The 24,220-nt window shown below is 42.1% G+C and overlaps 1 protein-coding gene across 2 annotated transcripts in view; it reads left to right on the top strand.

Moving 5' to 3' along the window:
* The window catches only part of smurf2 (SMAD specific E3 ubiquitin protein ligase 2), a 39,602-nt gene that overhangs the window by 3,637 nt on the left and 11,745 nt on the right, over positions 1-24,220 (top strand). For both annotated transcript variants that reach the window (XM_027006550.3, XM_027006549.3), the window contains exons 2-9: positions 14,658-14,696; positions 15,278-15,386; positions 17,726-17,859; positions 19,285-19,350; positions 20,528-20,612; positions 20,761-20,844; positions 21,817-22,019; positions 22,799-22,883. In XM_027006550.3, the coding sequence (XP_026862351.1) occupies positions 14,658-14,696; positions 15,278-15,386; positions 17,726-17,859; positions 19,285-19,350; positions 20,528-20,612; positions 20,761-20,844; positions 21,817-22,019; positions 22,799-22,883 (805 nt within the window). The remainder of the gene's footprint in view (positions 1-14,657; positions 14,697-15,277; positions 15,387-17,725; positions 17,860-19,284; positions 19,351-20,527; positions 20,613-20,760; positions 20,845-21,816; positions 22,020-22,798; positions 22,884-24,220) is intronic.

The raw sequence follows: 24,220 nt of genomic DNA, 5'->3' as shown, positions 1-24,220 counted from the left end.
CATAGCAGCCTGGATCTTTTCTTTCTTTTCTTTTTTTTTTTACTCACATCTAGACTGTTCAAAATGATAAAGTAGGAGTGCATGGCAAGTATCAGACATTTTAGAAGCATCTAATTCTGACATCTCAGCAAAATTTGTGAGCTAAGGTGAATGATTTTTATCAAAATATTTAAATGCACTTTGTAGAAAAGTAACTTACAATTATGACTGAACATAATTCAAGGCTAGGAGCTTAACAGTGGCGGCACTTGAACTGGTCACATTTTGATTACCAGTCAAGTACCTTAACCACTAAGCTACCACTATTTGTTACTTCATTTATGTTGTTTGGTGGACGTTCAAAAATGTAACTGTAGAGGTACAGCTATTCGAATAGAAATCCAGCCTGTCAAGCATATCCTTTGGTTAAAAGAAATACACTCGTTATAAAATGTAATTAGAATTTTATTTCCATTTGCACAAATAGTAGCCTTTACATCCACTCAAAAAATGAAGTTAGCACTTTAAGAGCTTTTTTTTTTTTAACCCCAGGTACAGAAGAAACAAATATATGTATTCTGAATATTCCATTTTGCATTTTCATATAGAATCCATGCAAATGCAAGCTGACCCTTTATTTTCAGCCTGTCTGGTGATTATCTTTTATTGGCTGTCAGCAGATTTTTCTCACTCAGTTTCTTGGGTTAAATTGCAGTGTATCTGTCTTATATTAGCTTATGATAGAGACAAATTAGTCCTCTGTAAACTGTGGGCACCCATGTAAAACCTTGTGAATTGAGTCTTAATAATGAAAACACATGGACCAGAACAACATTAAATTGAGAAATACCAGAGGTATTACATATAACACCAGAGGTATGACATATTCAAATACATGTACCTGTTTAACCGTTAAATTAGTTTGAAAATTGTTAGCTTTTATCGCTGTCCTGAGCACCTCTGTAAATGCTTGTTTCACTGAAAATATTTGTTTGGCTAAATATGACACATAGCCTTTTGTATTTCCATAGGCTATTCCAAACCTGTTTTGGTTGTTTTTTTAATACTGTCACTGGCCAGATTGTTTACTGGCTATGTTAATCTTTTACACAGCATTCTGTGTTGGAAATGCCGTACCTCAGTTTTCAGTGATGAATGCTGTGAATAAGGATCACATCACTCTTGTTTTTGTTTTTTGTTTTTTTTTATCTGTCAGGATGTACTGCAAAAGCTTTTTTTGTTTTGACATTGGTCCATCTCTGCTCGGGCCAGTATAAAGCACCCCTCTTTTTAGATCAGTTTTTCTTTTTAGCAGAAAGATGTGCACTGTAACAGACATGGGGAAATCGGATCCTGGTCTGCACTTCATAACCACCCCACAGCCCACTACCAGCTGTGTCAAGTCTGTATGGCTTTCACCACAGGTTTGCCTGAAAGCTATAACATTTGTAGACACTTCCCAAGCACAGTCTAATTCTCTAATTTCAGGACGGAGACCTTGAGGGCCTTGTTCTTTTTGAGTCTTGTCTGAGGCTCTCAGTAATGTTCTGCAGATGCTGAGGTGGAGTGCTTGTTGCCAACATCTGCGATTGTAAACCCCAGGTGTTCAAAGTGCTAGCTGTTGCCTTTTTGCTAAGAAAGTTATACTCTTTCTTTTTATCTCTGTCTTGGAACTTTCCTCTTCCTCTGTCACTCTGTTCAGGTTGCTCTTGGAGTTCAGTTCATTTAAATGTGCCAACTTATTGCACCTGTCAGCTTACCAGTGTTTCTTTGTTCTTTGGTTGTCTATACTCTCAGTCAGCAAAGCAGGACAAAGATGTACAACACTGCTTAAAGATGTTTTGCTGTTGATGACCTTTTATTTCTCTCTCTGGGTTTGTCATATTGGGGGTTATATTAAAGACCTTTTAATTTCTTTTCAGTTATGATCGAGCCTCACAGTTACAAGACGTCAGCATCAAAGACTTCTTGTGTCCGTATAGAACTTTTTTATTATATGCGGTCTGTATGGGACATGAGAAGACATTCAGTGGAGAATCAGCTGGATTTCTGTGCAGGAATTTCATTCCCCAGTGCATAGAAAGTTAGTTACCTTTGCAGTCACCCATTAAATTAACAACAAATGTATTCTGTTTAGCAGCATGCAATAACAGTCAAGCATTTCTGCATGCAAAGCAGGTCTTCTCATGAAAAGGAATTGTGTTGCGTATGTGTAGGCTAGTTCCAGACATACACTCCCAGCCCTCTGGCCTCAGTACTTCTCTTTCTCATGGTGGACATTTGAGACATAGACAAAACATGAGCTTCGGTAGTACAGAAACACACATGCCGGTGGTCTCCGGTAGGATCCGTGTTTACCTGTGGCAGGTGCAAAAACACCCAGGTAGTGATCCATGCTTGCTTAGGCCTGTGTTGTTTAGTCTGGCACTACCAGAGCAGGCGTCTTTCTCTTAGAAAGATGTCGTGATGGTGCAGGCCTCCAGTATTCTCTGCTTATCCTCTAGAGACTTGCCTGTGACCGTGTGCATGAAATGGGAGTGTATGCTTTTAGTACAAATTGTAGAAATGATGAATAAAAGTTTTAAAAAATAGTTTGAAAATCATATTACTTTTTTTTAGTGTTCAGAATGGTTACATTTTGGCTGTGTTGGTCATTTTAATATAGACCATAGCAGTTGAACAAAGGTTTGGTTTGATCTTAGTGACAGAAACCCAAAGGTGTTTCATTAATCATTCATTAATTAATCTACTCTTACCTGATGAGGAATCTCTTATAGAAGCTTTTCCTTTCAAACTTAGCCTAATTATATAGAACTAATAACACTTTGTTTAAACTTAGTGGACTAAGTAGCTGAAAACACGAGCCCCAGGGGACCAGGATACTGTTGTATGAGGAGCAAGGACGTTATGGTCCAGGCCCCACAACAGTACACCACCATTGGATCAGGAGAGACTGCCCAATATTCCGACTGTCCCATGAACCTCAGTGGACACACACTGAGAGGTATGACATGATCAATGCTTAAAATTAACCTTAACCTGATGAGGCTCTTGTTTCTCATCTTTATCCAGGTCCTATATAAACATAATTTTATCTTCATTTCAGTAAATTTGAAGTACCTGGCCACTGCCCTTACACAAAAGATACAGTTTTCTTTTGGTCAGATCACTGCCAGAACAAGATGTAGCCCACCCATACTGAGCTTAATTTATTTTGGGGCTATTCTGCAACTTTAGCAATATTAGCAATATGTATTTGGGGTTTTGGTTAAACAGTTTATTTACAGTCCAGCGATGTCCAGGGATGATCTGTCCAGTGGCAGTGGAGGTACTGTTGATTTTCTGCAAAGGTTAAGCTCCTGATCTGTGTGCCTGGCTGAGGGTTTGGCTTCATCCTTCTGTACCTGCCAGCGCAGTAAGAATTGGGTAGAAATGTATTATGAAATCATGGTGCTTATCCGGCACTGAAGAAACATTCTTCTATCCTTCACCTAATATAATGCACATATTCACCTAAGCTAAGACATAACCCTCCAGAAACTGGAAAATGTATCGGTGCAGTTCTTAGGTAATGTTGGCTGTTCATTTTGCCATTTGGCATGTGCTGTCACCATCTGTGCAATCTTGGAGCAGTATGTGATAATAAGGCAATAAATTTGGTGGGTTCCTAAGAAGAGGAATGGATGTATTCCTGTTCTACATAAGCTGGTGTAATGCGACCTTGTTTTTGACCGTTCTCTGTCCCTCCAGTTGTCAGTTGTTTGGCCTTCGTGGTAGTGTTGATTGGAGTAGACACAATACTGTCTACCAGTGTTCAGTGTTTACTCTGTAAAGCTTATTATCCATACTGGTCACTTTCAATTTTTGACAGTCAGGCTTATTGGATTGCCAGCTGGAGTTTGTTTGCTGTGATCATTAACCATCCTTATAGCAACAGCAACATAGTGCGGTATGTGCAATATTGATAAATATGCCAAATGTCTGTTAAGTAAGTTTCTTTTTTTACATGAATACTTAAAAATCCTTTCAACCAGATTGAAGTATTTTATGCAGCAATAGTACTGAAAAGCTAAAAAAAAAAAAAAACAACACACAAAAAAGTGACTTTTACAACCCAAAATGGCTTCATAAAATTAGAGTACATTCTGTTCTGCTGCATAGTTTGATAAAAAGACTGGCAAGTGATGGTTTGATCAGAAATGTAAACTGGGAATTTGTCCTCTTCAGAGCAAGGAATATCTTTTGCTATTAACATCAGTAAGCTCACCAAACCTCCTGTCTCTGCTAAAGAGATTAGTGAACTCCCATTCCTCTACAGCTCTACTCCATTACATCATATTGGTCCAAAGAGCCAAACTGTGCTCTGAAATCCCTTCAGTGCCTTGTTCTTTAAGTGTGGTCTGTGACCAGATTCTTTTACCTAAAGTCTAACTTTTAACCAGAGGGAATCAGAAACTGGTGAATCAGAAGCTGTTTGCACACTTAAGTAACACAACATTGTCATCGTATCTTATGCATTTGGTTTGTTTTTTAGGAAGAACTGACCATTTGGGAGCTGTGAAACATAAGTGAATGAAAAAGGATGCTCAACCGAGAAACTGGAGAAAAAAACTTAATGCTATCTAAGGTGATTTTTTTTGATGAGGTCTGAGAACTAAAAAAAAAAAAGTGGTGGGAAGAAAGTGATGTAAGGCTTCATAAATGTTTTTCACATTTTTGATGGATGGAGTTACAGATCGGGTTGGGTCTTTTGTGAAGTCGCTGCTAGATTGCTCATTGTGTTTTACTCAGGCTATCAGATTGTGGCAACTCTTTCCACTTCTGATAAAGCAGTAGTTTCAGTGTGTACAGACTAGCCAGCATGGAATGTTACCTAACCATATAAGGTTCTTTATTTGATTTTAATCTGGCATGACATCTCTTTCTTTGCATAGTAGCTGCAACTGTGGAACAACAACAATAGAAATATTTCTTAGAAACCCTTGTCTTTTGAATGCTTGATTGACCTTTGACTTCAACTGCCTTTGAGGTCCTTGTGAGATCACTTCCTCTAGCTAATCTCTTTATTTGTGGAGGTTTATAATGGGAAGCTTCTTCAACTGTGTATTTTGTTGAGGGCAGTCTCCATCATTATTTGCCATATCTTTCCAATAGCCAGTGTCTTGGGACTTCCCCTTGCAATTTGTTGGAGGGAGAGAGTTACAGCATGTGCCCCACTGATCACTGGATGAAGGTTGACCTAAAAAGCCAGGTTCAGATCCACCTCACTGCCTGCTCCAATTAGAAGTTCCTTGCAAGATAATTTTTTTGTCCACTCTGTCAAACTTATCAGACTCATAGGTTTACACTCTATACCCCTGGGTACATATTATTTTGACAATCTTTGTGTAATCATTCACTATACTGAAGTTGCTAATAGATAAGCCTTGATTCACTGACACCACAAACCATATACAAGAAGTAATGGACAAGAATTTATGGATGTTAGAGTGTAGGAGGAACATGTTAATCAAACTCAGAACCCTACCTCCAAATATTGAACCAAGTTTACCAAATATTGTCCCAACAAGAGAAGCAGAACAATCTACACTTTGATATCATAACAGTAAATAACCAGAAGATGGAAGCCAAATGGAAATGAATGACCTCTATTTAAGCTTTGCTCAGGGCAGCATTTAGCTAATTCCTTCAGAATCTTATATATTTATCTTATATGTCCTTTTAGTCTCTGTGCTCCTAGCTTGTCACTTAGCCCCTGTTCCTCTCTACCACCACGGTGTCCCGCTTTAGATAAGAGCATGTCATGAGTCACATGTGACCTCGGACAGGCGGGACATAGAGTCAACAGCCCAGGCTAATGAGTGACCAAGAGAGTGGGAGGAAAAGGCTTTTAAGAAGGAGAGCAATCTGGGTATACTGGAAGAGGAAACAAACCTGAGATTAGACCTGGGGCTGTAGTAACTCTGTCTCTCTTTCTTCTCCCCCTCCATTCCCTTCTTTGCTGTTTTAAGAAGGCAGTAGGGCGGCAAGGGTGGAGGAGAGAGCCTTTTTGTTTTTAGAAGAACAACACTGCAAATGAGAGCATGTGGCCCTAGAGCTGGAGTCAAAACATGGCCAGAGGCCAGCAGAGCTGGACCTGATGGTTGGGGCTGGGGGTTCTGCATTGCACTGAGACAACTCATTCTGTTCGGAGGGCCTGGATTTGACAGTCTGACACCGGTGAATTGCCTAATCAGAATTTTAATAGTCCATTTCAACAGTATCATGATCAAGTCAAATTTAACAGTGACTTTTGTTTTATGAACAGCTAGGAGAGCACATGGGTGAACATTAAATCCTCTCCCTCCCAGGGTCTGATGTTGTATTAAAATAGTTGTGTAGTGTTAGATAGCAGGTTTAAGCTAAGAAAAAAATATCTGTCCTTGTTAGCGAATATTTTACCTTGTTAGACATGTTGGGGCTTGAACTGGCAGTAGAGGCTACTGAATGTCAGACACAAAAGTCTAACATCTCATAGGGGGGCAGGGGGGTGGTTGAATAGGCTTCCATAATTGTAAGATGGAACTGTACATTGTGTGCATACATATATACATATCCATATATACATTGTACATTGTGTATATAAACATAATATACATATATTGTACATACATTGTTAATATATTTTGTATATATATAGAATATATATTTCTCTATGCACCCTGTTTTTTTTTTTTCCCTCAGTTTGGACAGAACACTCTCAAACCATTTCACTGCGAGTTATACTGTGTATGACTATGTATGGGACAAATAAACCAAACTTGAAACTTGAAACATCGCAGACTCGGTTATGACTGTATGAAGTTTTAATGAGCTGGGAAAGTTTTGATTTACCCCACTCTGCTCCCTCACATCTCCACATCTTTGCATATATTGCACTGCATGAAGTAGATAGCTAACCACTAACACTACAGAGAGAGAGAATGCTTATAGAGGACCTTTCTGGTCTCAATAGTAGAAATTTAATCTCTTAGGGTCCATGGTGACTGTTCTATGCCAGACATAAGCAATATAAGAGGAGGTTGAATGTTTGTCCAGTCTGTTTTTGAAAGGATCTTTCAGTACTTTATTTAAAAAAAAATTGTGCCTTTAATACACAATACTGCAAAAAAATAAGTAAAATGTATGTTCCGGTATAGTTGATTAATCAGGAGAAGACATATATGAGGTCACAGACACAGAACTGTAATAATCACATACACAGTAGTGTAATAGTACAACTCGTTTCTTGAAGATGATGGGGGCGGGGGGTGGGGGGGTGTAGCATATGCTTTTGTATGAAGTTTTAACTTTCCTACAGCATATTTGTTGTTTTGCTCTTGTAATCCCCATATCAACTAGCCTTCACCAGTGCCTTGCTACCTTATTCTTTTACACTCATTCAGCCCTTGAATGAAGCTGGCTTGATGCACATCATTGCTGCAGTGGCAAAGCAGAACATTGCACAAGGCACCTGGCATGGATCAGTTACTTTCTGGTATTAAATCCTTCAAACCAGGAAAGCAGATCAGTATTCAAGGCAGTAAGCCACTAAGGAACTTAATTCATGCACAGTGCCTAGGGCTGTACTATACTACTGTATAGTATGGATGTGAAGTGGGATATGCTAGTGTAGGAGTTAGCTTGTGTTTAGTGAAATGTTAATTTTTTGGCTCTATTATTGATAGAAAAAGGTAGAAATAAAACACTAATAGCTCAAAATAAATACTGCCAAATGAATATGTAGTCTAATTTAAAAATATCTCAAATATCTGTTTTTGTGAAAGTAGTACTTAAATTGCATGTCCTATATTTTATTATTTATTTTTAACTAAAGCTTCAAGACTATTTACTACAAATGTAAATAGAGTTAAGTGACCATTACAGCTCTGTGTATTAATTTTAAAAGGTTTACTGGAAAATCAATTATTTGGGCTACCAAAATGACCAAATAATTGTTTTTGGTCAGGTTTAGTTTGCCTCTTTCTTGTTGACCAAAAAGGTCCATCTTTTATGTTCCCTGTCCGCCGTCCCTCCTTTCACGTTGTTGGCTTTCCCAGTGCTCTGTTGAACTGAGTGTGTCCTGTCAGTGAGTTCCTTCAGCCCAGCCGGGATCAGGCACTGAATGCGAAACATGCCGGCACACACAGAAGCCTCTCTCTTCTCCCACCAGCCGTGTGACTTGAGCCTGCCGTTGCTATGACGACCCTGCCCTTCTGCTTGACTTAGTTGCACTGGGTTACATAGTTGCAATCATGTTTGTGTATATATATGTATACATCTATTGTGCGAGTGAACACAAACTATACATTTTTATATTCTGCTTGAAGTGCTTGCCCTCTTGTTTGGCTGGATTTGGGGTAATGTAGATCAGAAAAAGTAATGGTGTGCAAGTAATAAAGCTCTACTAACGTTGTGTGTTAGGTTTGGGTCAATGCTCAGGTGTTTTAGGTTTGGGTCACTGCTAAATAACACTGCATAGTTTAGGCCACTCCATCTGGGTTTGCCAAATTAGTTACCACCATGTGCATATGAAGAATTGTTTGACGCTTTGTCCAGAGTTGCTCAGACCCCAGCCAGTAAAACTGAATTTTACGATGCAGCCCCTCTGATTTAAGCTGTCATATTTCTTTTTGTCATGGAAGGCTCCTGCCATCAAAATCACTGTCCATCAAAGCACGTCGCTTTAAGAGTGACGACTTTAAGAGTGACAACTGATGTGCTTTTGTCACAGTTAAACTTGCTTTATCTGCTACACAGAAATGTAGCGTTGGATCAAGGAACTGAAAAACCAGGCCCTTTGCCTAATGGGTTTCGTGTGCCAATAATGTATCTAATGCGTTTTAATTATGCTCTGTGTTGGGAGGTGTTGTGTAGTCTTATCATTTGCGCATAACTGCATGGGATATGTAAGGATGAGGAGTTTGCAGGTGAATTCATGCTGGTCACAGAGCAGCTGAGGTTGGACTCTACTAAATTATTTTTGCTTCTCACTCTAAGTCTTATATTGACAAACATTTGCTATGGTGAAATCTTTTTTTTTTCCACTGGAAAATTTCAGCAACTTATTACCTGTTTTTGTTGTGCCTTGATTTATGTATGTGTTGGAGTCACTAGAAGTTTCTAGAAGTTTGTGAGCTGTATAAAAATAAGCTGTGTGTCTGTGTGGTGTTGTGTCAGGGAGTCACTGGCTAATTAAAATACTGTTGACTCTTGAAAACTTCCTTTTCATTGCCCAAATATTTGATCATCCTACCTAAACCCGCAATTGTCTTGCTTAATTCCAAATCCAGTTTGACTCAGTATCCTTTGCTGTTCAAGACATTTCTGAAGCAGTTCACTGGTTGGTCACACCACTTAGCCCAAACCATATAATTATTCTCACATGCTTCATATAACTTTATAATGTATATTTTACCCTCTTTTTGCCATTAGCCACATGTTGGAATAGCCACTGTGTCTTTAATCCAGGATAACTGTCTTTGCCAGTGAACAAGAATATTAGCCTAATCTTGTTTAACCAGACATGTAGATTGCATAAGAAGGGTATTTCCTTATTAAAAACATTGGCCAAGTTTTGATGAAAGCCACAGAAAGCACAGCCAGGATGAAAGCAAATGTGGCATTACAGACAGAACACACATATGGAGTGCTGATGCTGCCCTAGATAATTTAATGCCCGTGAAAAAAATGACCAAAGATGCACTACAGTAAAATATTTGTGCACTTTTGCATACATGTGAGCCACTGTTTTTCCCCTCCCCAGCATTTTTTGGCTTGCATTCCCTTATCTGTGGATTTTACCGCCACTCCGCCACCCCACGACTTCACACCTCCCTCCAGTCTCTCGCTCCCTCCTTCTCTTTGCTGCAATGAGACAGTGTGAGGATGTCTGCAGGGAGTGGCTCAGTGCAAGGCGGGTGGGGACTCTTCCCAGCCACAGGTTTGCTGGGAAGTCTCGCTCGACACTGAACACCGGCGGGAAAACACCAGACTGACGGCGCTCCTCCCTGGTATGGGCCCGTCACATTTCATGTCTCGCCTGAGTGGCTGATGAGTCATTGAAAGGAAATAACAAGCTTCCTTTTGAAATAGCCTTTTTCCTCTTGTAAGTAGGACCTCTCATTGCCAGTGTGGTAGGCTAGGCACTTCCCAGGGAACCTACCAGGCTTGCAGTCAGTATAATATTACTGAAGCTGATAAATGGAAAAGTCATAGCAAAGGGACACCATTAATGACATAGACCGTTCTCACTCTTGAATGTTCCCCTACACACACCAAGCTCTGTCCAGTGTAAGGTCCTCGTCATCTCTGTGGCTCGCGGTTGTCTGAGGGGAAGCCAATTGGGAGACTGGCTCTCGCCCCTGACCACTTCCCTTCCTGGCGTCAAATGTCTCTCTCACACACACATACACAAACACATTCATATTCATTCTATCTGACTTGGCTGCTTTCAGCCTCCATGTCTTAATTTAGCCCATGGGGGCAAAAAGTAACATAAAACAAACATTTTGGACTGTACAGCACGTACGCATACCCACCAAACTGAAATCTGCATTTCTCACAACCTTTCTAGTCTTGTGGGAGGCTAGAGTGAAACCCTTGGGGCCTGTGTGATGAGAGTTTTGCTCCAGTTTTGCTGGAACAAACAAATCTTTAGACTTTTTTTTACATCTTTAGACTTGTGCTGTGTGATATGACCAAAATCTCATATCCCAGTGTGTCATTTCATATCCAGATAATGATATTTATCACAACATAGCACATTTACTGTAATTCAAGGAATAATTTGTTTATAAAACGACCACATAGAAAGACCTATTTCTTATTGCATTGAATTATATACTTGATAAATAAAAGGTACTTACTCAGATATGATTAATTCTTTTCTTTTATTTAGAACTTTTGTGCTAAATTTAAATTACACATATAAGAAAATCTAAAATGGTAACGTATAAAATATAAAAACAAGAGAAAATGGTTTTTAGTTGCAAATAAATATAGTCCTAAATAATCTGAATATGGTCAAAAATGTAAAAGCCAAACATACCCAACAGTAGAACAGTATTGTTCTCTCTCTATGTATGTATGTGTGTGTGTGTGTGTGTGTGTGTGTGTGTGTGTGTGTGTGTGTGTGTGTGTGTGTATAAACAAACAAACAAACAAACAGAAAATCCAGGAAATGTGTATACAAAATGTAAAAAAAACAAAAAACAACAAACAAACAAAAACCCCCACAATTTTCAGAACAAAATGGCCTCCACATGGCGACCTTCTTTGGTGCTAAGCACATCTAGAACTCTTTTGGGGAGACTGTTCTGATATAATTATCTATGTTCAAGAGAGGCAGGTTCCTGCTATTGCTCAAGCGTAAGGGGAGTCATACTAAATACTTATAGTTTATAGAATTTGGTTTTTCGGATTTTTAAAAAAATATCTATTTATTAATTTTTTAATTTTATTTTTTTAATACTACATACATATTTCTTGTATTCTAATGAACAGACTGAAAAATAATTATATATAGTCATTATACCATTGCTAAAACAACAAATCTAATGGTTGCCTAAGACCTTTGCTGTAGTGCATATAACAAAATAAATTAGGAAAATATTAAACAGTAGATGTTTTTCTAGTGCCACACTATATACATATAGTCACTGTGTCATATCACACAGCCTTACTTTAGACTTTCTAATACCTTTATTAAGAAGAATGGATGGGCAGAACCTTTTGGATGGGCCCTTAATCTGCTCTAAACCAATCAACATTCACATCCAAAGCCAATGAGCAAGTCGCTGGACCACTGTCTTGGTACATACGGAAATGTCAGATGGTCTGTGAGCATTGCCTGCTTAGTGGGTGTGTAGTGTCCAGTTGTACTGTAGAACAAACTGGGAGACACATGCTTTGGGAATTCAGTATGTGATGTGAGAATTACAGTTACCTATGTACAATTGATGAGCTGAAGCCCATGCACAGGAATCACTCTTAATTTGGCAGAGCTCTAAATGTTAAATAACCTAGTGTTTGGTAAAAAACAAAAACTTGAATTTGTTGTCACAGATGGTGAAGCTACATTAAAATGGACTTTGCTAAACTACAAGTTACTCTACAAATATTGTAGCTCAGCTACATTAAAATTATTCTTGAGAGAAATGTAGTTTCATTGTAAGTTACAAGGACAAAAGAAGCTTACCTTTTTCACACCATTTCCATTAATAATGGTGTTTACTGGGTCTTGGTAGTAGCCAGAAACCTACTTGAATCATCTGTCCAGTTTCCAACCCAATGACAAAAAGGAGCTACATAAATATATTGTTAGATTTAGCTTTGTCAGCAATCAAAGTTAAAATGGTTTAACTAACAGCTCTGCTACTTCTAGCATTTCATAGCCATGATTGTTATTTGGTGGATGCAACATTCAAGAGCTTCATCAGTAATGCTGATTTTGCTAACAATTAATTAAAGGGAATGGTCATCAAATAATGTTATGCAGATTGCATCATGCATATGCACTTTTGTAATAATGTCACAGAATTCCCCCGTTTCCACAGCCATTAGGCCTATTAATTTAGCAGTGTGATGGGTCTTTGGTCAGTCTAGAAAGCCAGCTCCTGAGGCTCTGTCAGTGTGCTGATCCAATACATCGCCATTTTTATTTCACCACCAGTCCCCCCCCCCCCAGCCCTCTTCCCTGCTGCCTTGAGGTTGTCTGGTGTTTCCTGTTCAGCGGGCAGAGAGGTAAAAGATGGAGGGTTATAGGAAAGCTAAAGGCCCACTAACCAGCCCCCCTGGTACACACAAGCTGTGAATAATTAATGGCAAATGCAAACTCCAGGGCAAGGTGCTGAAGCCCCATCGCAGGGGCTGTATGTGTGGCGTGACTGGCATTCACAAAGTGCGAGCAAGAAAGAGATGCATTCCAGATGTTTGAGTGATGAGGTGGGTTTCAGTGGAACCGTACACATTCCCAGGGATGTTTGTGCAGAGAAATTCTTCCTGGTCTGTGGAGCAAGCATGTACACTTCTCCATACATCCTCCCTCCCTCTCTCCCCCCAGAGGATCCTGACATGCTTTCCCTCTCTTTGCTTTGCACTGCAATGGCTCCAAACCCGCAGACAACACAGTGCAGGTGGGGAAGTGGATAAGCTGAGAATGATCAAACATGTGGGCATAGGCATGTGTATAGGCATAGGTGTGCATGGTAGGTTCTTTGTGTAAAGGTGGAGATGGATGCGTGGTAGTGGGCGTAGGTTGTTTACATATAGGTGAGGTGGATGCATGGTAGTGGGTGCAGGTTGTTTGTGTGTGTATGGATGTGCATGTGTGGTGGTGGACGAGTCTGTTTCCATTACCTTTCCCCATGCCGTCACTCATGAGGGCCACTGTACTGTACAAGCTCTTTCCTCACCACATAGCTTGACTGCCTGTAAAAGAACAGGCCTCAATGTGAAGCAGACAGAATGCGTGAGGGAGTATTTGGTTCTTCTGTATGAGCGTGCCTTTGTATGTTTGGGTTAGCTATGTAAAGTCTGCTACTCACCTGGCTGGGTGTGTTATGCAGGTCCTTTACCCTTCATGCGCATGAGTGCACACACACATTCCGATCTGTTATTCTTTACTGTCTCCAATTTCTTAGAACTGGCAGGCTGCTCTGTTTTGGTTCAGCTTGAATAGCTCAAAGGCAGTGTTTCTGACAAGCACCTTTCCTCTGCTCACTCTTGACATCACCCTTTGGCACTGTGCCTTCATTCTGTTTGTTTGTTTGTTTGTTTTTTCTGCATCTCCATCCGGACAACCAGACATCTTTTTTCATTCTTCTGTCTGTCTTTTGGTTCTTGCCTGCCCATCTCCCTGAAGTGGCTGTTGAATGCTGTGTGCATGGTGAACTCCTGGTGAGCACGCAAAGGACAGAACCCTGTGTGGCGAAGTACTGGAGCTTTTGACCCATGTGCACTAAGGAGCTAGAGGCATGGCTAAATGATTTTATACCGAAAGTGCCCTCGTCTCACTCAGCCGCCCCACTGCTGCAGAATCTATTCATTGGTTTTGGTTGTGATCAGACAGCAAGTGGTTCTCAGGTAAAGAGCCCTTTGTAAGCTCAAAATAACTGCCTAAAAGCCTGGCCTATTCTGAGAGCAGAACGTTGCATGTTCTGTTTAGCACAGCCCTCCATATTGTTCATTTGAAGTACTGCATTTCACTGCCCCTTAGTGCTTTCAGATGGCAATTCGTCTGGTTTGCAAACCCTTTAGGTGTGGAACTGCGGGGCCTAGGTGGGGCCAGATGTAGCATAAGCCAGCCGCTCTCCATCTCCCTGTAGCCAGTCATGCATTTCTAAAGTGCGCCTGCTAAAACTGAGCTCAACAAGAGTGCCAGACTCAGCATCTTCTGACCCATTTCAGCCCGCTGTGGCCTAAAAATACAGCTCATTGGCCAGCTTAGGTAGCCATCCCCCCAATACAATACTGCCTTAATCACTTGAGCTGCAATAAACATGCACGTGGACCATTACGGACCGAGTGCTGGGTTGAGTCTGCAGAATGTTTGTTAGCAATGTTTTATTTCTAACTGGCTTTTGATGTGTTTGTTTAAAAAAAAAACCTTTCATCTTGAGTAAGCAATGGAATTAAATGGCCTTCTGTTTTCTTTGCAGTGCTATGTGCGAAGAATCTGGCAAAGAAAGACTTCTTTCGTAAGTATCCCAGAGAGCTAGAGTGATAAGTGAGAGTGAGAGAAAGTGAGAGGCAGAGCACTCTATTTTGGGAAGTCTATGTAAATCAGCTCAGCATTTTAGAGTCGTCCTGTCTGTTTGAAGTGTGCCGAGTGAGATAAGTATTTTCCCTCATGAGATGCTAGAAATGTGGGTCAGTATAAGGAGATAAAGCACCCCTGACTACGAGTAATACACACACACATGCACAAAGAAAAGCGTAATATGTCTCTGTGTCATCTGTAGTCTCTCCACCACACAATGCAGTACATTTATGATGATCAGATAACCCCAGAGAGAGAGGGACAAGTCTGGGGAGAGCAGTCAGGAAGTTGAGGGAAAGAGCAGGGATGCAGCAGTTTCAGGGCTGAGGGTGGTGTTTGCAGTTGTTTGGAGTTGTTTTGGTGGAAGTAACAGGTTGTTAGGGTCAGTCACCCAGATGCCAAGTACTGCTCACCTGTCTTATAATAGCACTGTCTGCAGTGTTTTTTAGCCAAAGTGTGTGTGTTTGTGTGTGTGTAACATGTGTAATGTATTGTAATGTATTGTAATCCCTGTGGCAGGCCTTCCTGACCCCTTTGCTAAAGTGGTAGTGGATGGTTCAGGGCAGTGCCACTCCACAGACACTGTGAGAAACACCCTCGACCCCAAATGGAACCAACACTATGACCTGTAAGTGCTCAACTCATGCTACCATGTGTGCCCTTTGCATCACACACATACACACACACACACCATGCAAACACACATATCTTCTCTTTTTTACATTCTCACCAACCACACACTTTTCCTTCACATTCTCACCCAAACACACACTCACCAGCACAGCACGCAGCCTCTTGAGCTCTCACACAGCTTTACTGGAGACCAGACACATTACTAATGAGTGTAGGGCAGTGGTGTCATTGAAGAAGATTCATTATTTTTTTTCCAATGCAGGTCTTTTACATGCCAGTTTTCAAATGTCTTCTGCTGCTCTGTTTTTCTTTTAGTCAAGCTACTTGTGAATGGCATGCATTCTGATTTCCTGTAACTTTCTTAACTATTTGTTTGGGTAGCTGCTTTACATTCTCTCATAGCTTTTCCACTGTGAGCTTTTTCCATTGTAGTTCTTCACCAGCGTTTAACATGCCTGCAATTAATGCATCAAAATTGTCACTAGCCTTGCCATATATAGGCTACTAGGTTATATATTAACCAAACAGGTTACCTTTGACAGTACACAGTAGATTAAATAAGATATATCCCATAGCACTCAAATCTGCTCATGGGTCTTCAAAAGAGTTTTAAAGGGCCCAACCTAGAACACATCTCTCTCTTTGTGTTGATGGAGAGCTGAGGTTTTGACTAAAAATACTGACCTTCCTCCAGACCAGCCTCTCAATGTCATTTTCCCAAGAGTCCTAAAAGAGAAAGTGCGTGTGTGTGTGTGTGTGTGTTAGGTTAAGAATTAGGGCAAGAATAAGTTTCCCCACACGTGAGGCTGACAACCAGAGGAAGCACTGTTGTCTGGTTGCTGGGGTGATGGGATCCCCACCCCTCGGGATGGAGCCTAATGTGTTGCGAGTAAGGGTGGAAAACTGTTACCATGTACTCTCGCTCCTGCCGACAGCTGGAAGGGCAGAGGTCTGGCTCACTCGCTGGTCGCCCTTCAGTGGGCTATGCGTGGTGCAACCACATGCCCAAGCTCATCCTTGCAGCGCTGAGAGCATTTGCACTAAAAACAAAAGCACATGAGCTAGAGATGGAGGTAGACCTGGCACGTGCTCAATCTGCTGTCTGTGGATAATCATGGCCTGTGCTAGTGCTCATCTGGTTTGAGTGGTTAGAAGAAGGAACACTGGTGAATTTCTGTTTGCTCCAGTTTCTTTCTCTATGTTTAATAGACCACTGGGAATTATAAAACAAATAGTGGACATTAAAAACAATATCATTGTTAAAGCTGTATATAGGGTAAAGATTTCTAGATGCAGACTCTAACCAGGGGCCACATGTGGACTCTGTGTCTCTGAGATGCAGCTAGCCCTCCCATCCTGTTCCAAGCTCTTGTGCATTTTTGTCCTTGTCTTAACACAGCAGCTATTGCTCAGCTTAGCTCTCACTGACCAGTACCTGCTCACTGGAGCCAGGTCAGTGTCTGAAAAGTGTCAACCTTCAAGCTTTCTGGCTTCTCTACACACCTGCTTGTGATTCCTGCAGCTGGTTGTTGGGTATATTTGCCTATGCTAAAGCCCATCTGTCAACTTCAGGATGTTAGTGCTCACTGGGAAACATGACCTGCTTTGTTATGTTAAATGTTTGCATTCAAGCATGTTAGAGTTCTTTAGGCCCCTCCCAGCTCAGATGGTAAAGTGATCAAACAGGTTATCAGTGCCTTTTATGCCTTGGTCGGATTTCGGCCCGATGTCTGGTCAGCAGTCTATTAAAAGCAGATGTATTGTCTGAAAATAAGCAGTTTGGCGCATGCACAAGTTCCACATAATTTGGATCAGAGCAGTTCCTGAACTCACAGCTTTATTAAATTCTCTGGTTCAGAGAATGTGATAAATGTTTGCCAGCTCTGGAGCAGGAACCCTTCTTCTTCTTCTTGCTTGTTTGGGTTTCCGTGGCTGCCTCCATCCCACCTGGGCTTCAGCCGAATGTCTGAGACTGCTCCATCTCTCTCTTAGTTTAGTCTCCCACCACTCGCCTCCTTTCATCTCCCCCCTCTCTGTCCCTCCTCCTCTTACCTCTCTCTTCTCCAACAGAGGATTCTTTCACTTTGGCAGCCTGAGAGCTTGTGACATTTCAGACATGCTTGGGGGTCTCTGGCCAAGGCTGTTGTGCATTGAGGCCTGTGGTGTCCCAGTTTTTCCTTTCGTCATGGCATAGAGAGTGCTGTAATACCAGCAGATTACCACCCTCGCAGTGCAGGAGTCGAGCAGTCCTAACCAAGTCTGCTTCTGTGTAATATTATGGAACTGACGTGTTAGTTTCTGAGATTTACCACTGTGTGTGTTGTCTCTGTGCAGATACATTGGGAAGCTGGACTCCATCACGATCAGTGTGTGGAACCATAAGAAGATTCACAAGAAGCAGGGTGCTGGCTTTCTGGGCTGCGTACGGCTCCTTTCCAACTCCATCAACCGTCTCAAAGACACTGGTTGTAAGTGTGTTTGAGTGTGTTTGCGTGTGTTTGTGTGTGCTTTTTGGTCCTATTAGAAAAATGTTTGGGAGGCAAGAACTGAGTGTGCACACTGTGCTCTGAGTGCACACATGCATATGCACATCTTAATGGTGCAGCTTAGTGGTGTCTCTGCACAGCTTCCGTTCTGAAAGAACATACAGGCAATAACATGCATGTTGAAATCCGGAGCAGCATTACCTATGTTTGGATGTAAATAACACTGTTTGTCAGGGAGACGGTGTCTAGCACAATCATCCCAGTTTCAGACCTGAAGCCTTGGGAACACTGGGGTTCATTTGTTAGCTAGTGAAGCAGAACCAGGCTCTGCTGGGGCCAAGGTGCCTGTCGCACGCTGTCTGCCACTGCTCTGGGCCTGTGTTTTGGTCAGGAGAAATTTAAAAACAACATGGCTGATTTCCTGACAGCGTACAGGAAACCACCAGCCTCTCCCATGGCTGGGAGGGATTCCTTTCTGCCCAGTTTCCTGATGTCTGTCTGCCTTTCTCCCTCGCTGTCTTGGTCTAGCTGTCTGTCCCTCTGGTGTCTCATCATCTCTTTCTCCTTACCCTTATCTGTTTAATCTGTTTATCTTATGTTTCTCTCTTTAAAACTGTTTCTCTCTCCTGTCTGTCTTTTTCCTTTTTATGTTGTGGTCTTTTTGATGTGGGTTTATCATTCTTTCATTTGAAGCTGTTTAGTCGTTGTCTCCCTGTGGTTATAGTTGTGTTTGTGTGTGTGCGTGCGTGTGTGTGTTTGTGTGTAGACTTGCAATTTGACCCATCCCTGTTTAGTCTAGCGATACATCCTGACTTAGCTGTCATTCAGCATGTCTGTGTGTGTGTGTGTGTGTGTGTGTGTGTGTGTGTGTGTTTCATAGTAAGAAACCCTACTTGTTATTCCTGTCCTGCTCTTCCCATGGTGAAATGTAGAAACAGAGGGACTTAGCATCTCTACTTCTTCAGTCTGCAAAGGATAAAGCAGGCTTTGTGCGCACTGCAGCGACACGTGTGCGCGTGTGTGTGTGTGTGTGTGCTTGCGTGCGTGCGTGTGCGTGTGTGTGACCTTGTAGGTGTTTGTATTGGGCCGTAGTAGAGCTGCTTGTCTGTTTTATGCTGCAGGGCCTGAGTGCCTCACTGAGGTGCCAGCTGCAGAAACGGTTGCATGGTGGCAGGGCCGTGTAGGCAGGGGGAGACCTACACTTGTCTTTTTCTCTCGTCTTTTATCATCAACTTTTGATAGTTTTCATCGAGTTTGGACAGGGTTGAGTGTTTAGAGACTTACAAATATCACAACTGATAATCTGAATATGAAATTAAAATGGAACAGAAATTATAAGTGTTGTGAGAATTTTTTCTTTACCAAAAAGTGATCATTTATGTTTCTCTCCCCCCCTCTGACTGACAGATCAAAGATTGGATCTCAACAAGTTGGGGCCCAATGACAGCGACACAGTGAGGGGCCAAATAGTAGGTCAGTATGTCTGCCATTTCCTCACTCTCTTTCTTGCAATCCTCCTTCTGTCCTGGCTTGAGACCTTTGGCAGCTTTCGACGTGACTGCAGCAGATCCGAAAGCTTCATTTACGGTTCTGCCTTATTCCATTTACATACGAACATGAATGGCTAGAAGAAATTGACTTGTATTTGACCCGCCCTCCTCCTTCCTGTCATCGGAAGGGGCAATTTCCCCCAGAATTCCTGTCTTCCCACTCAACCTGTCACATCTGACTTTCATCCTGTGAGTCAGGAGGGCCCCAGGGGAGCACCAAAGCCTCTCTACAATGACTGTTAAAACTCACACATTCATCTGACGCACAACGCATTACAGGAGCTCTCACTTGTACATGAATGTTTATGTACCCAGGTTTCATATTCCACACACTTCATTACTCAGTAGCTGCCCAACTCTGTTCATCACCATTTTGGAGGAATTTAATTGAGATTTAAAAATATATATATTTTTCATGCCTGATGATGCTCAAAATCTCCTAAAGATAAGAAACACAGCACATCAATATTAAGCTGACCCTTTCATGAAATGCTGAGGCCCATAGCAATTGCATCTTAGGATGCCAGTGTGACACAGCATGTGGTTCTGTCTGGTTCTCCTTGGTTCAGTTTAAGAGGGAAGGCATGGAGTACACCCTGTAAATGGCTCACAAGACCTGGAGTGCAGCAGCATGAAAGACCCCCACCTCCCCACCCTCCTCTGCTATGAACAAGCCTCTGAATCAGAGAGCCCATGCTCTCGTGCGAAGCCACTTGCGCGTCGTTTCCTGTTATGTCAGTGTTGGGAATGTTGTCTAATTACAGGAGCGATGCTCATCTGTAAAGTCAACATTCCTAGAAATGTTACCCTCTGCATTCCTAAACCCATTCAGACATAGTTTGATGATGGATACTTCGTGGCACTTTGTGAGAGCCCATTGAGGGTTAATGCCTCCCACCACTGCTGATGGGTCTGCAACACATCTCTCTTACATGTTTTCATGAAAGGAGCAGTACAGACCACCCCAAACATTGCCATGCTTAGCCCAAACAGCTTCATGCTGAAGGTTGCCAAGCTGTTTCACTCCTGTTTTAAACATCTAGATGAGTGCTAAATGTTCTTTGCCTGATATGTCTCCATCTGGCTATGTATGTGCGCAGTGAGTCTACAGTCCAGAGATAGAATTGGCACTGGGGGACCGGTGGTAGACTGCAGTCGTCTGTTCGACAATGACCTACCGGATGGGTGAGTTCCTGGTGCCAAGAGGTTATATGGTCCACTCTAAAATAAAACTGTATTTTCACTGCAAAGTGACTGTAGTAGGCTCTTAAGAACTGTGTCTGTCTGTCTGTCTGTCTGTCTGTGCGTGCATCCATGCTTGCATGCTCTGCAGCTGGGAGGAAAGGAGAACAGCGTCTGGTCGCATCCAGTACCTAAACCACATCACGCGCAGCACACAGTGGGAAAGACCCACCAGGTGAGCGAGAGCTGTCTGGAGATCAGGGTGGCTCTCCTGACACTAGCTCATATTTGTTTCTTTTATGGTAGCATTCTGGATTATCTGAGTGTACTTCTCAATGCTGCAGTAAATGGCTAACTCAGTTACTACATTTAAAAAAGACTTCGGGTGTGTTAGAAAGGGTCTTGCTCTACCTGCTTAAAATTGTCCTTTTACACATTAATTGATTAAGGAGTTTTTTTTGCCATTTGTGAGACATTGTGCAGTGTAATCTCAATGTGACCCACATTTATTAGGGCAAGTCCACAAATTTTGTTGTCAGAATTATAGCGACCAAAACCAGCAGAGCACACACATACTTAAACAGCGTGACCTCGGTTATCATAACCAATAAGAAATCACTACAGAGAAAGAGTCTGTACAGACAGTGCAGACACTGAGACATGACCTATACCCTTACATTCTTTTATACACACACACCCAGACACACACACCCAAACTCACACACACATTCTCAGTGTGTCAGTTCCCTACAGTTCACTGAAGCACTAGACATATTCATATTCACCAGGAAGTCGAGCAGAAATGGAATGACTGCCTGCTGTCTGGAACTTCACCCTGTCCCTGTACCCTGTGTTGGTTTCCTTTGAATAGTCCAAGACATTATCCCCTGCTAAATAAGGAAATAACTGTAATAGAGAGCTAGGGGAGGCTCTGGACTAAAGCAGTTATTTCAGTTTGCTTTTCAGATGTACTTAAACAAGACTATAGGAACAAGCTGAGAAAGGCCATTGATGAAAGATGCACCAAACTGAGCATTTAATCCTTTAAGCCATATATACTTGTGTTACTTTTTCATGTTTGATGTTATTTGTAGTCTTTTGATAGCTCTTTAGCATTATTTAATTTTCCTTCCTCTTTTTGTAACATTTAGTAGTCCATACACCGACTTATAAATCTGTCTGTCTCCCTGCCCTCCTTCCTCTCCAGGCCAGCGTCAGAGTACTCGAGCCCTGGCCGGCCACTCAGCTGCCTGGTGGATGAGAACACGCCCATCATGACCCCGAATGGGGCGGCAGGTGTGCAGGTGGGTGACCTGCGGGTGCAGGAGCGGCGTGTGCGTTCTCAGAGGCACCGAAACTACATGAGCCGAACTCACCTCCACACGCCACCAGACCTGCCCGAGGGCTACGGTTAGTTCACATGCACATCAACAAACCATTGTGCGTCATCTGCACCAGACGTCTGGGGTCAGTTCAGACTGAACAGATACTGGAGCCAGTTATACACTCTGTCTGCCAGAGGAATGCTGTTGATGCCTTCACAAAGTGCACACACACACACACACAAAGCTTTGACTTGGTGAAGTGAGAGGTTTTGCTAAGGGAACTTGATTAAAGTTGTGACTCTGGAGAGAGCAGTGTGTGTCTCTCCCTGACGTGCCCCAACTACAGGGTTCAAGAGCAGGTGACCATAGGGACCATACGAGCATGTGCTTGCACCTTTGTGTGTGTGCAGAAAGGCTGTAAGGACAGTCAGTGTGTTTGCTGTTGTATCTCTGAAATCTGCAGGAAGGTTGTGTGTGTGTGTGTGTGCGCGCATGCGTGCGTGTGTGCATCAAGCGGATTGGGTGAGGATTAGGCACACAGGGTGCAGGGTGGAGGTTAAGTACACGTAAAGGGGGGTAGTTGAGTACGGGTAAAGTGGGGCGCTGTGTGTCGAAGGAAAGCCAGTGGGATCCCGGCTCTCTGAAAATCTCTGCCAGTGATAAATGAGCTCTTAGTGTAACATGCAGTTTTGTGATAATCTGTTTCTTCCATAATCACTCTTCTTACATGCACTTACACACTACATATTTAGAAACATGCATGTAACTATCTGGTTCAAACCAATTAATGGGGTTTAGTTTATATTTGTCATGTTCATGTCACCAAGGACTTACATCATCCTCTTCTCTCCAATTGGTCCACAGAGCAGCGCACCACGCAGCAGGGTCAGGTGTACTTCTTGCATACCCAGACTGGTGTCAGCACATGGCACGACCCTAGAGTGCCCAGGTAACCCCTCCCCTGACATTCTATACATTACACTCTTACTTGTAACATGGATTCTAGTCTGAAATGGTCCGCTGTGCTCAAGCCATTCAGGATTCGCACAAGGATTTAATCTAATACTGGAGTCCAATTTATTTGCAGTGCAAATCATTGAAAGTCAGGTTTAGTCTATAATTAATCTCATCTTGGGTTCAGGAAATGTATTGAAAAAAGATTAGGAGCTTTACAGAACTGTGCATTGGGGTGGGTCCTATACATGACAATATGTATATATAAGATATATTATTATTGAACAGTCTTTGTGAAGGTGTATCATATGATGGGCATTTTAGGTTAATTAGGTGAAGTTTTTGTCCTTGTGGTGTGAGGAACTGTACAAACGTAGGTGTGAGGAGTGTGTAAATGTATGTGTGAGGAACTGTATAAACGTAGGTGTGAGGAGTGTGTAAACATAGGTGTGAGGAGTTTGTAAACGTAGGTGTGAGGGACTGTAAACAGGTCTGAGGAGTGTGTAAACGTAGGTGTGAGGAGTATCAACTTAGGTGTGAGGGACTGTAAACATAGGTGTGAGGAGTGTGTAAACGTAGGTGCGAGGAGTGTGTAAACGTAGGAGTATATACGTGGGTGTGAGGAACTGCGTAAATGTAGGTGTGAGGAACTGTATACACGTAGGTGTGAGGAGTGTGCAAACGTAGGTGTGAAGAGTGTGTAAACGTAGGAGTATATACGTGGGTGTGAGGAACTGCGTAAATGTAGGTGTGAGGAACTGTATACACGTAGGTGTGAGGAGTGTGCAAACGTAGGTGTGAAGAGTGTGAAAACGTAGGTGCGAGAAGCTGTGGTCAGTTTGGCCTTTTCTGCCTACTTTTTCTTTGTGTTCATTTAGTGAGTAGCACTTTTAGAGTTTCCAAACCAATGTCCTGATGGGTATGAAGCCCTCTCCATAGGACTAGAGTCAACTTTCTAAGTCATTGTCCTATACTATAAGGATCTGCAGCCTACTGACACAGCACAGAGTCTATTCACTCTGCAAATTAGGGACAGACACAAAAGGGCCTCCATGATTTCTCCAGACCTTTTGGAATTTGGCTGGAAATTTTTTCTTTTCATATTTCTGCACATTTCTTGTCTCCCAGTGTGATGATGCTTGGCACGTGTTCTAAAGTGTCAGCCCCGAAGTATGTTTGCTCTTTTTCTTTGCTTCTCATTCACTTTTGCTCCCTGACTTTTCTTTTTGTGTGCCCTCTATTTCTCTTGCTTTGTATCTTTATTTTGCATTCCTTTGCACTTTGCTTTCCTTCATATATTTTCTCTCCCTTCTTATTTTCCCTCCCATTGGT

This window comes from Electrophorus electricus, chromosome 3 (genome assembly GCF_041902795.1).
Source record: "Electrophorus electricus isolate QZ-2024a chromosome 3, ASM4190279v1, whole genome shotgun sequence".
Taxonomy (NCBI): Eukaryota; Metazoa; Chordata; class Actinopteri; order Gymnotiformes; family Gymnotidae; genus Electrophorus; species Electrophorus electricus.
The sequence above is the reverse complement of the archived record's forward strand: the minus strand, read 5'-3'. Positions and strand labels throughout refer to the sequence as shown.